At 40.9% G+C, this 14,257-nt stretch overlaps 1 protein-coding gene across 1 annotated transcript in view; it reads right to left on the bottom strand.

Annotated features, from left to right (window-relative positions):
• LOC135486556 (zinc transporter 7-like) overlaps positions 1 to 10,891 on the bottom strand; it is a 144,465-nt gene extending 133,574 nt beyond the window's left edge. The window contains exons 1-2 of the mRNA XM_064769425.1: positions 10,723 to 10,891; positions 5,560 to 5,661 (exon numbers count right to left, since the gene is read on the bottom strand). Of these exons, the coding sequence (XP_064625495.1) occupies positions 5,560 to 5,661; positions 10,723 to 10,796 (176 nt within the window). The 5' untranslated portion in view covers positions 10,797 to 10,891. The remainder of the gene's footprint in view (positions 1 to 5,559; positions 5,662 to 10,722) is intronic.
• Positions 10,892 to 14,257: the final 3,366 nt, after the last annotated feature.

Here is a 14,257-nt window from a genome sequence, read left to right as displayed (position 1 = left end):
TACATTATACATTATGTTGGAGCACACTCGGCAATAATGGCGGCCAATTCTAGCAGGGGTATAAATCTATGTTTATTTCGGGGTGGGAAATTCAAATCGGGAAAAAAACGTGGTCAAACGAAATTTTGCTCCCTACTGCTAACTGGAGATATAAATCGAAACTTATATATTTTATATCAAAACTTCTATATCATGCGGACCTCTTCAACTTTATTTCAAGCTTTTATCTGCTGGAATAAAGCGGCAAAAAAATGCTTGTCAGCTGAGCTAATAAAATAGTTTTCTCTTTGATCAGAGACAGTTTCCACGCGAAGTCAGATGGCTCAGCAGCTTAATGTACTCCCTTAAATGCCTTAAAACACCGCGAAATCTATCCATGTAAGGCCAGGCTTTTTTTATAGCTTGGCTCGCGGATCTGCAGATGTCAAATTTCAACATTTGTAATTTTAAATGAAACGGCCAGGAGCCATTGTGCTTACCGTGTAGATATTTGGTGGTAAAGAATTCATCAAGGTTAACAAACATGCTACAGGTATAGTATAGGTCAAACCAAAGTCGGTATGACATGTGATGTATCGTTGCTTGGAGTACCTACCACAAAAATATCATCGAAAACAAGTCACTAATAAGAGAGATACTGCACTTTTTGTCTTTTTTAGTTTTGGTCTCCTGGTGGCCAGGTCAAGAATCAGATCAGACCGAAATTTGGTGTCAGAGGTTACATGACATAGGGAGTCATTTGTACGAAATTTCAAGTTCATAGCTTTAGCGGTTAAGAAACGTGCCATAGTTACACTCAAATGGCCAATTTACACCATTTTACCTCCATGACCTTGAAAATTAGGTCAAATCAAAAACCTGTCAGATATGTGATGTATCCTTGCTAGGGAGTACCTAACATAAAAATATCATCGAAAACAAGTGACTAATAAGCAAGATTTTGCACTTTTTACCTTTTTCAGTCGAGAATCAAATCAGACTGAAATTTGATGTCAGCAATTATATATGATGTGGAAGATTATGTGTATCAAATTTCAAGTCCATCACTTTAGCGGTTAAGAAATGTGCCATAGTTACACACTCAAACGGCCAATTACGCCATTTGATCTCTGACCTTAAAAATTACGTCAAATCAAAAACCCGTATGATATGTAATGAATCCTTGCTTGGAGAACCTACAATACAAATTTTAACGAAAACGAGTCACTCATTAGAGAGATATCACACTTCTGTGGTTTCCACTTCGGGTGGTCAAGTTAAGTATCAGATCGGCCCGATCGATAATTCTAAAACGTGAGTCCGAAATCCACCGGAAAAGCAAATGTGAAGGTCCCAATTGCCGTTTCACTCTTGTTGCCTCCCGCGAATAACGTAGCCTTGCGCAAATAGTGCAATCGAACATTTTTCCAACAAGAGGCCCAATGGCCTGGCGCTCAGCTGGATGACCTAATAACACAGGACTGAGAGTGTAAAGTAGTAAATATCGGCTTTATACTACTGTTTGAAGGTCAAGAGAACACGTTATACCACTAAAATTTCCAATGCAGAGCTGCCAGCTGGATGAAATATGATTGAACTTATCATCCATGGTATGTATATATTACAGGAGGCAACGGAAGATATCCCTAGTTCGGTATGTTGTATCTGTAGCTTTACAGAAAAGAAGTGTCAGAGAGGATGTGACTTCTCCATGGACAACTGTAGTATGTCCAGGCTGGGTTGTACAGCACAAGGATACAAAATGCTGTCTGTAATTGAGAGGTATCCTGATTTAACAGAGGTCAAAATAAATAGAAATGACCAGTTTGGGACTAACACCACTGCCTTTTTTTTAAATAAGGTAGAGATTACAGGAGTCAACAAAATTAATTTTATTGAGAGAAATTGACCTGTCCTGCAGGTGATTGGAATTTACAAAGGGTCGTTTTTCATGACATTGTGCTCTACTGCGTATCCCTAGTGAGTCGATCAGGAACCCATCTATTTTTTATTTAGACCAGCGATGACGCCATTTCTAGTGATTCCCTACGTTGTCCAATGAGGGCCATTTGGCATGCCTACTTGACTTCTTTTTAGCAGAAAATTGGTTACCGTGTTGCAAAATCAATCTTCCATCTTTAGACTGGTCACAGTGGGTATGCTAAAATATAGCCTGGTTCCTTGGCCAATTCCATGCGCAGAATACAACTGCGCAACTCAAATCATAGCCTGGGCTTTTGAATCGTCAAAAATTCAGTTAAATGTGCCTGTAGCGCCAACCCGCGGTGAAAACTAAACTAATTCCATTACAAGTAAAAATGAAAAATTATCAAAAAATATTCAGCCAGATGTGAAAACAATCTTTCCTCTGTGGACCGAGGTATAAAGATATGAAGTTTAAACTTCCCGATGACCTCATTCGCTGTAGGTCGGATCGCGCTGATTTTTGGTTTCTGAGTTCATCTTGGGTTACGCCTAATTTAGCCGCATCAACGAAGTGCCTAGGCCTTGCGGTTACAAAATGCCCAAAAGTGACACGGAAGAAGGACAGACACCATTCCCTTAGTAATATTACCAGCTATGCTGACTTTGTCAGCTGAGCTAAAAAGGCATGATATTGCTCGATTGTGAATTCTTTTTATTTGAATATTGTTTTTCGGATTATTTTGAAAGTTTCTATTGGGGCTTAGTGTCATATTTTTGCTGGATAAAGTTTTAAAAGATTAGACATTTGGGGATAGGGCAATTATGGGAGAATCCTAAATAAGGAATATGGAATATAGACACTGCGGTATTGTATAGACTCCCCTGTGGTGACCCAAAAAGGTATCTTCAAGATGGTCGCGGGAGACGAGAAAGTAGGTCAAGTGGGGAAAACGTAAACAATATGTCAGGGCATTTTGCCTAAAGCTACCATCATGCGATGTTTCAGGAATCTAGCCCCAGCAGTTACGAAACGTGCTCCACTGACAGCCAACGATGACAGACGCCATGTTATCGAATAAGCTCCCAACAGGTGAGCTCTTTAAAAAATTTGAATATTTGCAAAAACATAACAACTTTGAACTTAAAGTTTTTAGAGTAAGTGGTGGGCAAAAGTATTTTTAAAACAATGTTTAGAAGAAGAAGAGATGACAACTCTTTGACATTTATTTTTAAGGTGGTGATTGGATCATAACTACAGAGAATAAGTCATCCAACAGAGGTGAAAAACAATGTGTAAATAATAGAATCGTAAATCATCGACGGTAAATCGCGGATAGGTAATAATATATGCTCCCCTTAAATTCATTCCCATGCTAAGTGATAATGTAGCAACAGTATATGCTGGGTTAGGAATCACTAGCATAATACCCATGGCGCGGGTTGTTTTTGGGTGTTGGCTTACTGTGGGGTTTGGGCAATTTGGGTGAAATGAAATGATATGTCTGGGGGTTGTGATGTTGTCTTGATTTTGATGATTGGGACAATCTGGATGATATGGGTTGATTGGTCTGAGGTGTTGTGACCGGAAAAATCTAAACTCCACTCCATTTTGACGAACTATTTCGCGAATGGTGAAGAGGCAATGACGTGAAGTTACGAACTTAGTACAACAAATGCCGCGAGCATAGTGGGTGGCAGCACCAGACGGAGGAAGTAGTTCACCTAGGGTTTTTTCGACACCCTCCGCACGGACTCCACTCGTTCCAGAACACTCACTTACTTGTTAATCTGCAGTGGTTAGCCGGTTTTTATGACAGTACAGAAATGTTAATCAGGATTTTATATTATATTTTATATTTGCCCCGGGTATTATTATAAGGAGCTGTGCGCTATTTTGCACCCAGTGCTTGGGTCGGGTGAGGCGGTTATGTTATAATGTGACCCGTATCACGTGATGAATTCCCATACGGTACTTCGAAAAATTAAGAGCGATTAACAACGTAAGGTGAAAGAGTACCAGTGTTCTCCACACCATTAAAAATTAGGGCGGCCTGCCCCTTTATCAAAACTAACCCGCCCCTCTTAATTTCCCGACCGCCCCTTTCAAAATTCCCGTTCTTCATCTAATGAACTAGTCGTCCTAAAACATTATTTCAACATCCGGACATTCCTGATCGCGAGATTTTGTAACTCATGACGTGTTCCATCATTCCGAAGATCGTAAATGTCAGGCCGCACCAGCCTACGTCGGTCGCAGCAATAAACGGAACAGCCCCGCATGCTTCACTGTTTACTCCATTATGGTAGGGAAATAAATAAACAAAAACGCTACAGGGCCTGTCTGATTGCGGTCTTAATCCGTTTTAGGCAACTGAAACCACGTTCGCAGTCTGAAAGACACGGAAAAAATTAAGATTAAATCCCCTGCATTCAGCAGCGCCATCTTTAAAATCCCGATGGCAAATTTTGCAACTAAACTGCTGCTTGCAGAAACTTGGCAGGTGTGGCGGAATGCGTAGTTGCTATTGGCCAATAGTTGAGGAACGTCACTAATCACTTATGCTTTTCACATAAATTATGAAGGTGACCGCTGGCTCCTGACTTGGCTTTGCGCTATCTAGTATTTGATATTATGACCTGCCGTTGACATGGGAATGACCCAATCAGGCTCAGCGAGGGTCTGCAGCACCGGAAGTTCCTGCATTGTGAAGCGTCCTAGAATCATGACCTTTCCCGAAGTAGGCCATTATACCCTGCTGCCGGCAGTTTTAATGTGCATGGCCAAAACACATGGTAGCATTCGTCAACGGCCGGCGGCGCAGTGGGCTTCCCGCCAAATATTGTTAACGTTGCGGGCGGTGCGGAGTTAGTCGGTTGCGCAATGTAGATTTCAATGAAACTAATGGTGAATATGGTGACTGATTATATATACCTTTCTGAAGGTCGGTACATGGAAAAAATTATGGAATTAATGGTTAGAAAACATTGCCAACGTACATGTTCGTCGTGATTACGCGGCTGATATCGGAGATTTGCCGTAAGTGTTGAATGTTTTGTAGGCAAAGAGGAGTCGAATTCTGCATAACAGGTGCTGGGAAATCGCATCTAAGCATGTTTAAATTCAAAATTTTTCTGCCGAGGCGCTCCTTCTCGCGGCCGCTCTAGCATGATTTTGAAGTATATTTTTTGGTACAGCGGCCCCTATTAAACCAGATACGGTGGAGAACACTGGAGTACGACCAAAATAAAGGGGGAAAATTGTGGAGATGGATGAATGCTTTAAACATATAGTGGCCCCAATACTTTCCCGGCTTATTTTTGTATAATCCCACACTTCTGATTTAATAGATGGCCCAATATGCAAATCAGACCTGCTGAAATGGCCCCTTATGTTAATGAGTATGCTCATATATAAAAAGAACAAAAAATGCTATTTCTCCGAGATCGCTGCAAAGTTTACCCATTTAACCCGGCGAGGACCATCTCCATATCAACCACGACTTTCAGGAAAAGGTTTCGAGGTCATCCGATCTGAACTGATGGAGGAGATGTGTGACAAACTATTTCAGCTCTACGTCCATTATAGTAGTGATTTCTGATGCTGAGGTTGAAGATGCTTTTTCCAGTTAACAAAAATATTCCATACTGACCTACCTGTTAGTCCAAATGCCGTAAGTTAACTCGACAAAGGCGAAGGATAAGTTGAGAAGCAGAAACATAAACAGATTCCTTGAGGTCTGGTCGGAAAATATGAGTCTGTAAATGAAAGGTAAAAACCATTATGATTATGAAGCATGATCATAATTAGCCACATTGCAACCCAAATGAATGGTTTGATGCTTTCTGACACCAAGTTCCTCAAGAACCTTAGAGTAGAGTAGGAATGTTACATTACTGTCCCCGATCCACGACAATGTTCCTTGTACATTACTAAACTGTACCTGATATGGGTCAATGAACTGAAACATGACATGAGAGTTGATTAATAAGACCAAGTGCGTCTCTTCATGTTCTCTAACTTATAGGAACGAGGTTGTGCTCAAGCTCCTCACGTAGGCCCGACAAGCCTGTGAGGGCATAGCCCGGATTTTGAATGAGGTCAAAAATGACGTCACTAGAGGTGGAACCAGGTGTGCGAAAGCCCAGGATGACGATTCAAAATTAACTTCAATTTCAAATTTGAATTGATAATTCAATAAAGTCATGTCATATTTTTAGTAAGATGAAAAGGCCAGGGGCCATTGTGCTCACCGTATAGATATTTGGTGGTTAGGAATTCATGCTGGTTAAGAAACATGCTACATATATAGTATAGTGTCATTTTATCAAGCTCTTACATCGCTGTTTCTGGCTATGCTGGCAGTTGAGTCACCATTCTTTAGAATTATCTTATAAAATTCCTGGAAAGGCCATAGATTTGTCATATGCTCAGCATACAAATTTGTAGGCCTATGACCATGTCTGCACATTTAGGTGGGTTCAAAACTGGTACCTTTCAAAACCTCATGATTAAGCCCATTGGAAAAGTTTGAAAATGCTGCAAATAAAATCACAATACTCATAAACTACAGGTGATTTTTTTCTTAAACCCTTTGGAGCCGGATCGCCACATATGTGACATGCTCTTTAACTTTCCCATTGACTAAATTGTTTGTTACACGGCAACGCCACTAGTCCCATTAGAAAGCTGAAAATGCGCGCTTTCCAATTGATGCATGCATGGTCAGATTGTTTGTTACTTTTGATTTTTTGTGAGTGAACAAACGCAGGGAAGGCCTCAGGAAGGGCTCACATGTCTTTGAGTGATGTTTTATGCCAAAGTGACAGTGATACATAAGATTTAGACAATGAAAATGGCGATTAATTCAGCAGTGAGGATTCAGACGATGATACTGCTAGTGCTAGTAATCAAAACACAATAAACACATGCATTAGGCCTACCCAGCCTCAGGGAGCTGATCGGGGGGGGGGGGGTCAGATTTGGGGGAGATGGTAGTGATATGGATGTTGACAGTCCCCCACCTAGCCCCTCTTGGTAAACTGTAGTCTATGTGGAAAATAAAGTACAACCCATATGGTAGTTTTATAAAAAAAAATACATCTCTGTGTTTTTTGTAAATATTTTAAAATAATTTTTCAAAAAAAGTGTCAAAAATTGGTGAATTTCCTGAATTTTATTACGGCTGCAAAGGGTTAAAATGCCAGCTTGCCCTAGCAATAAGGTTTTTGGCAGCTCTAGGAAAAAGAGCAGGTTTGCTTATTCTTTGCACCAAAAAATTCCTTTGTTTCTCATAATTAGGAAGATTTGTGAACCTGAAAGACTGTTTCATTTATTCAATATTTATTACTGACCCCAAATATATCTTTGATATAAATGAAATGGTCAAGGGACCATGTGCTCACCTCGGGTAATGTAATGCATGTCATTTGCAGTGGATATGGGGAGAACAGTTTCTGGCTAGTTTCACCAGTTTTGATTCCATTGAATAATATTCTTCTTGTCAGCTCAATGGCACAAAAGAAAATTACCATAACCATCTAAGTATAGCATCTTGGTTAATTTCAGGGTTATTGAAGAGTGTACATGTCACATGGAAATTGGTGGACATCTGTTCAGCAGTTTAGGACTAGGAGTAGGACTTCATTGGATTTTCAAGATGGCGGCCTAGCAGCCATATTTGTCATGGGATTAGACTGAAAACTAGGGATATTGATAAGAGTACATAGATACATAATCGCATGAAATTTGGTTGCAATTCAATCATTTGTTTCGGAGGAATAGGACTTTGTTTAATTTTCAAGAAGTCCGAGTGGGACAATTTTTTAGAGTAGAATAGAGGGTCCCTAGAAACATGTCCTCGCAAGTTTAGAATCTTCTAGCTCAAATAGAAACGAAATTTGCCAACTATCTGCAAAAATCTTTTTCCAAGATGGCCGCCTGGAGGCCAGAAAATAGGTCATATCGCAAAAGAAATAAATCAGGGCATATTGCCCAAAGCTACCATCACAGCAAGTTTTAGCCATCTAGCCCTAGTAACCTTGCTCCGCTAACACTGGCAATCGTGGGAATAAGTTTTTGGAGAGGTCCCAAGAGAGCCACTACTGCACCACTTTCTCCTGGCCGAAATGGCCTTAGCATTAAATTACCGTATTTATATAAAATACGTGCAAACGTGCCACAAATTTTTATAAAATACCATCTTTGCTAACCTTTTCCAGTATTCCACCCCTCAACACGATGCATACTCTCCTAAAACCGACAATACTATGACCAGAGTCCTGGCGAATACAGGCCTGCTATGTATCGCTATGCAAAAGCTCTCAATACATGTACGCTAGTGATATAACCTCGGACAATGACATTCTATTCTGTGTATAGCAGCATTAGCAATGATGCGGAACAGGCCCTGCATACAAGGTTCACAGAGATTTGAAATGGGTTTGCTTGAAGGGGCGACGTCTGGAGTTTTAAAAAGCCAACTTCCCCTCCTCTTATTTACGGGGTAGATAGGCTTGTTCCGAAGTTTTAAAATCACCCCCTAATGGAAGGAAACAGCATATTTTTAGTACCCCCTATTTGGGTTTTTTCTGAGGAAATTGTGACCCCCTATTTCAAGGAAGGACTGGATCTTAACCCCCTAATTGAAGGGAATCTTGGATTCTTACCCCTAAAGAAAGGGTCAGCCCATACATGTCTCCGAAAAAAACGGGAACCATGTTGTTCTCGACTTATTGAGACCCGGCGGGAGTAGGAGTTGAATGTAGCTCAACGACATGGAGAGGGAATTGACGCGATCACCAACATCCTGTCGACCCTTCTTCTCTCTTCTTGCGTCAGAAACAGCGTGGAAAGAGTGGGAACTGGGTAGTGCGGCCAGAGCGGGAAGAATCTTGACCGCATGCCTGCGCGTTTGATAAAACTGGCGTTTCAAAAATCTTTTCGGGGGAAGGATACACAGGGAAGGAAAACATGAGAAAATATACATTTTCCAGTTTTTGAAGGGAAAATAGTGGTAATAACACTCCTATTTATTGATTTTTCGGGGATTTTTTCCCAATTAAGAGTGAAAATTAACCCCCTTTTCCTGAAAAATCGGGAATGCGCCTGCGGCCCCCTTGACTATCGGAGTGCAGGCCTTTCAATTACATGGAGACCTCTACACCCTGTATTTTTTTAGCCTATTTCTGGGACATGTTTGTTTTTTCTTTTTAGCTTAATTTGGGGATATTTCGTCGTGCCAATTTGCCTGAACATCGACGTCCTTATTGACTGACATTGTCACATGCACCTGAAACCTCATAATTTTAGGGTGAGAAGTATCAAATTAGGCCATTTAGGATGAGATTTGGTCATATAAGGTGTCAAAAAACGCTTCAGGGGGTCAAATTACCCCTTGAAAAAAAAAAAAAAAAAAAAAATCTTTTTTCTATTTTGGGGACATTTTTTCAGGGACTAATTTGGGGACATGCCAAATTTCCTACACCGTATAGCGGTGTGAAAATGATGTAATTGAAAGGCCTGGGAGTGGGGGGGAACCGAAACCTACTTTAGCTAGGCGGGCTGCGGTGTGTGACGTCCTACTAGTATGTCAATGCCTATATTCCCCCTTTAAAGGAGCACTGCACAGGAGGAGCACACTACGTTAACTCTTAGGGAGTAAATCTTTTTTAAAATTCTACCCTTAGGGGTTCAATTTTGGGAAATTTGCTGTTTCCAATACCTAGTTTTTGAAGGCTTGTCATGAAGAAACAACTGTTCATATCATGTTGCTGTAAAGAAAAGGTTTCTTGGATATTTTCCGTTCTTTCAGGTGATTCTAGTTGGGTGTGTATACTCGGGTTCGCTTTTGGGTAAAATCCACCAAAATGTGTCAAAAACACACTTTTTTACCGATTTCTTGGGAAAAAAAGAAAAAGACAAATTTAATCATTTTTTCTTTCTTTCTTTTATATTTCTATACCTTGTGGCCTTAAACAAACACAACATGTCCAAATTGGCCAAAGAAACCTGTATTTATGCAGAAAAAAAATGAATTCGAAGGTAGTGTCTTTGTCAGTCTTTCACGAGTCGCGAGCGTGTTCACAAGCGATTTGCGCCAAAATTTGCTGAGGGAGCATGCATTTGGTAGCAGACAATTCATCTGACTCTGAGCGCCACCTTTCGAATGGCTGATGCGAAAATGCTGAATTACAGGTGAAACGAAGGGAATTCAAAGACTTCTAATGGAACACACCTATTGTCGACCTGTGGTCGACGATGATAAGGTCGACGATGATACCGTAAGGTAAGAATTTTTTTGTCGATCCCGTGACTGCCCGAGAGTTAATTTAGTTAATACTGGTTTTTGGTGGCCGCCCGCACGCTAATACATAGGGCAACCGCTGAGAACCAATTAACATACTACCCTAAAAAACCGACTTCTGAAAAACCTTAGAATCATGATGATGATGTTGAATAAATAGAACTTCATGGTTGGTCGTGCATGGCCATGGTTGATGGTATCGATGGTGTATGACCAACTCGGCCTATTACCAACTCGGCCTATTACCAACTCGGCCTACCAACTCGGCCTGGGTTATAAATCATTGGTTTATTGGCATAAGTTTTGGTTTATATAGGCCTACTATGTATTCATTCCTGTTGGAAATTTGAAGAAAATTATATATATATAGCAACAAAAAAAAAACAATATAAGGAAAACATATGCCAATAAACCGATGATTTATAACCCAGGCCGAGTTGGTGGGCCGAGTTGGTAATAGGCCGAGTTGCCCCGTAATCGTATCGATAGTGTCGGATAAGTCGGATTTTTATACCTAATCCACCCTCGGATCGTCTCCGTTAACTTCCACCCCCTCGTTGGGGTCTCCCCAGCGTGCAAAGGCAACATTTCGTGAGGATTTCAGTTCCCAATCTTTAGAAATTGTTCATTTTCGTCAACAGCTGTTGAAATTGCATACAAAATGTATACGAATCATAAACGGATGCAACATTGTATTTGTGTAGTGTATCATGTGTACACAAATGTTGTCGGCGTGGACAAAACTAAGCAAGAAATTAGTAGGCCCCCATAAAATCTAACTTTCTGCATCTCACTTTCTGACTAATAAAAAAAACAACGAGCATTTTTATGATTCAACTCGAAATAAAGTAATTCAGTCATTATTGTGAAAATATTCATAGGTATCCATGATCACGATTTTACCAAACGATTAGAGTCAAAGTTATCGACGGCTAGTATGTTTAGACCAGACGTACCCGTACGCGTCACTGTATATCATTTCCTCCGGGTGATATTGATCACTCCGGAGTTAAAGCGAACTGGAACCGCCAAGCCAGTTCGTATGACCTCGTTTTCATTTCCCGCGTATCGGGTGATCAGAACGAGGCATGAATGAAACATGGCGCCTAGCTGTCAATCATTTCCTCCATCAAAAAATCGCAACATTTAGGCCATAGGAATGAATAATCCGGTTTACCGTCCACCGCCCGCATGCCGTTTTAACCCCCGCCAAAATATTTCATTATTTTCCAAAAAAATCATTATTTGGAAAAATATGGCTCAGTAAAGCATGAAAGACATACAACATCGTAAACATAGCGTATTACTACAATTCTGATGAGTATCGAAGAGTTTGGGGGTGGTTAGCATTAATACTACCAATTTTCTACCGCGAAACATCGATGTCGGCTCATGCCCAGAGCGCCAAAGTGAAGATTTACCGAGAAAACTCGAAGATGACCGAACATTCCCGAAGGTGAGTGCCACAATCTGCCTCACGAAGTTACCAATTTTTTTATTCCCGGGTATATTTCTACCTTTCCCGAGTTCACAATAAAAGAAATAATCAATCATCCATCAAAAACAATAGTCACTGATTGATATTTCGTCGATTGTATCATATGATGGCGTGATATGTTGTTGGTACTATAGACTGATAGCATTGTACCCGTGGCGCAGGCAGGTTCAAATGGGCTATACCTTGAATAGATTGAATTGCAATGAAAATATAATGCAATATCAAAGGAGCAATATCGAAGAGACAAATTAAACCAACCATTTGTCCACAGACTCGGACCCTGTGGCGTGCTGTATGCGTGCATATAAAAGTAAATCAATTGGTCCGAATGAGATGATGAGGCAATGTGAATATACCTCGTTCCTTAGTCAGCAATATGCCCCTTTTTATACGGAGATGAAGGAGAACCCAGATAGGCCTTCACATGTCGGCCTCCAAATGGCTCGGACCAATTGCACTATCACTACTAAAACTTTAAAATGCGTGCTCCTCCTACATGTAGCATGATCTCGGGCAAGGCACTTAGTCGACAGGCAAGCTAGAAGTTCAGCACCGTGAGCAGCTCCTCGATAAGGCCATGCCAAGTTCAGAGTGCCTCTTCAGATACATCAAGTTTTGAAAGCTGTGGTGAGCACATAAACATACCATTGTAACCTTAATTTGAAAATCCCTTCATAATCAAGGGCTAGCTCTGGCTAATACAGTACCAATATACGATAGACCATCAATTTGACCCCAGCTCCTTACTGCGGGAAAACCCAAGTCCAGCAACCAAAAGTATCAAAATACATTTTTGTTTACATTTGAACTGCACACATGCGTTTGTTTACAATTTCTTTCCCGCGAAATCTCGAAGATCAGGTGACCTACAATCGTGGATTGAAAATAACATTAACCTTGGTTCAGCAGGTCAACACGTGTACAGGCTGTTCCAATCATCCCCTACAGCCAGCCGTTCAACATGTAGTGTTAGTCACCCCACAGGGAGTGCAGGTGATTCATTAATCCCCTGCATAACTGAACAGCAATGGCTTGGCTTCCGTGAGTGATAAGGAGAATTGACCGTGTCCGATTAAAAATCCCTCATTACTGCTCCGCTGAAGTAAATTTCCGAAAATAAACATGACGTTGCATCAGGATAACATATCACCTGCAAACGTGCAAAATTTCGAGACGAAACACTACCCCCAAATGGCACTTTAGCGAGCCGCCTTATAGTATTATGATATAGACTAGCATTGTGCCCGTGGCGCAGGCGGGCTCAAATGGGCTTTACCTTGAATAGATTGAATTGCAATGAAAATCTAATGCAATAGAACTGCACACATGCGTTTGTTTACAATTTCTTTCCCCGCGAAATCTCGAAGATCAGGTGACCTGCAATCGTGGATTGAAAATAACATTAACCTTGGTTCAGCAGGTCAACAGGAACAGGCTGTTCCAATCATCCCCCTACAGCCAGCTGTTCAACAGGTAGTGTTAGTCACCCCACAGGGAGTGCAGTTAATTGATTAATCCCCTGCATAACTAAACAGCAATGGCATGGCTTCTGTGAGTGGTGAAGAGAATTGACAGTGTCCGATTAAAAATCCCTCATTACTGCTCCGCTGAAGTAAATTTCCGAAAATAAACATAACGTTGCATCAGGATAACATATCACCTGCAAACGTGCAAAATTTCGAGACGAAACACTACCCCCAAATGGCACTTTATCGAGCCGCCTTATAGTATTATGATATAGATTTGCAATCACTCGCCTGGCTGTCATGATGAGCAGACCGCATGCGATGGGCGATACTAAAGCGCCGTCTATAAATTCGCGTTGAGCAGTTCTGGAACTAAATAATCAATAATGAGTTTAGCGAATTCAACGGGGCCTACTATGGCAAGCCAAAGCGGAATTTATTCAAGACTTTAGAATTACCATTCAAGAAGTTAAATATAAGTTCAAGAAGGAAATATATGTTCAAGACTAAAATATGTTCAACCTTGAATCAAATGTTTTCAACCTTAAATAAAATATGTTCAACCTTGAATAAAATATGTTCAACCTTGAATAAAATATGTCCAACCTTGAACAAAATATATTCAACCTTGAACAAAATATATTCAAGACTCACGTGACCATATTCAAGACTCACGTGACCATATTCAAGACGCACGTGACCACAAAATTGATGACGTAGAGCGTAGAATCTGTGGTACTTCTGATGCGTTCTGTTTCACGACGTGATTGATTGCCTGTATAGCCTAAACACTCAAACATGTCAAAAGACAACGAGAATCCGATACAGTGGTATGAAAGGTGAGAGGCATTGCGCATTTTGAACCTATAATTTGCCTGATATGTCTGTGAAACATGTATCGACTCTGACATTCACTCGGCATCCATGTCATGATGTGTAGGATAACAGTACATGTCAGGTGTAGGCGGCTAGGTACGTGTACAACCATGTGTCAAAACCTTCGTGCGAACAATTCGAGCTCCGAAACGCAACACAAGTACCATGGGTTCGGGAAAGTCGATCAGGGTTCGCCAGTCTACCTCTCT

Source organism: Lineus longissimus, chromosome 4 (assembly GCF_910592395.1).
Source record: "Lineus longissimus chromosome 4, tnLinLong1.2, whole genome shotgun sequence".
Lineage (NCBI taxonomy): Eukaryota > Metazoa > Nemertea > Pilidiophora > Heteronemertea > Lineidae > Lineus > Lineus longissimus.
The sequence above is the reverse complement of the archived record's forward strand: the minus strand, read 5'-3'. Positions and strand labels throughout refer to the sequence as shown.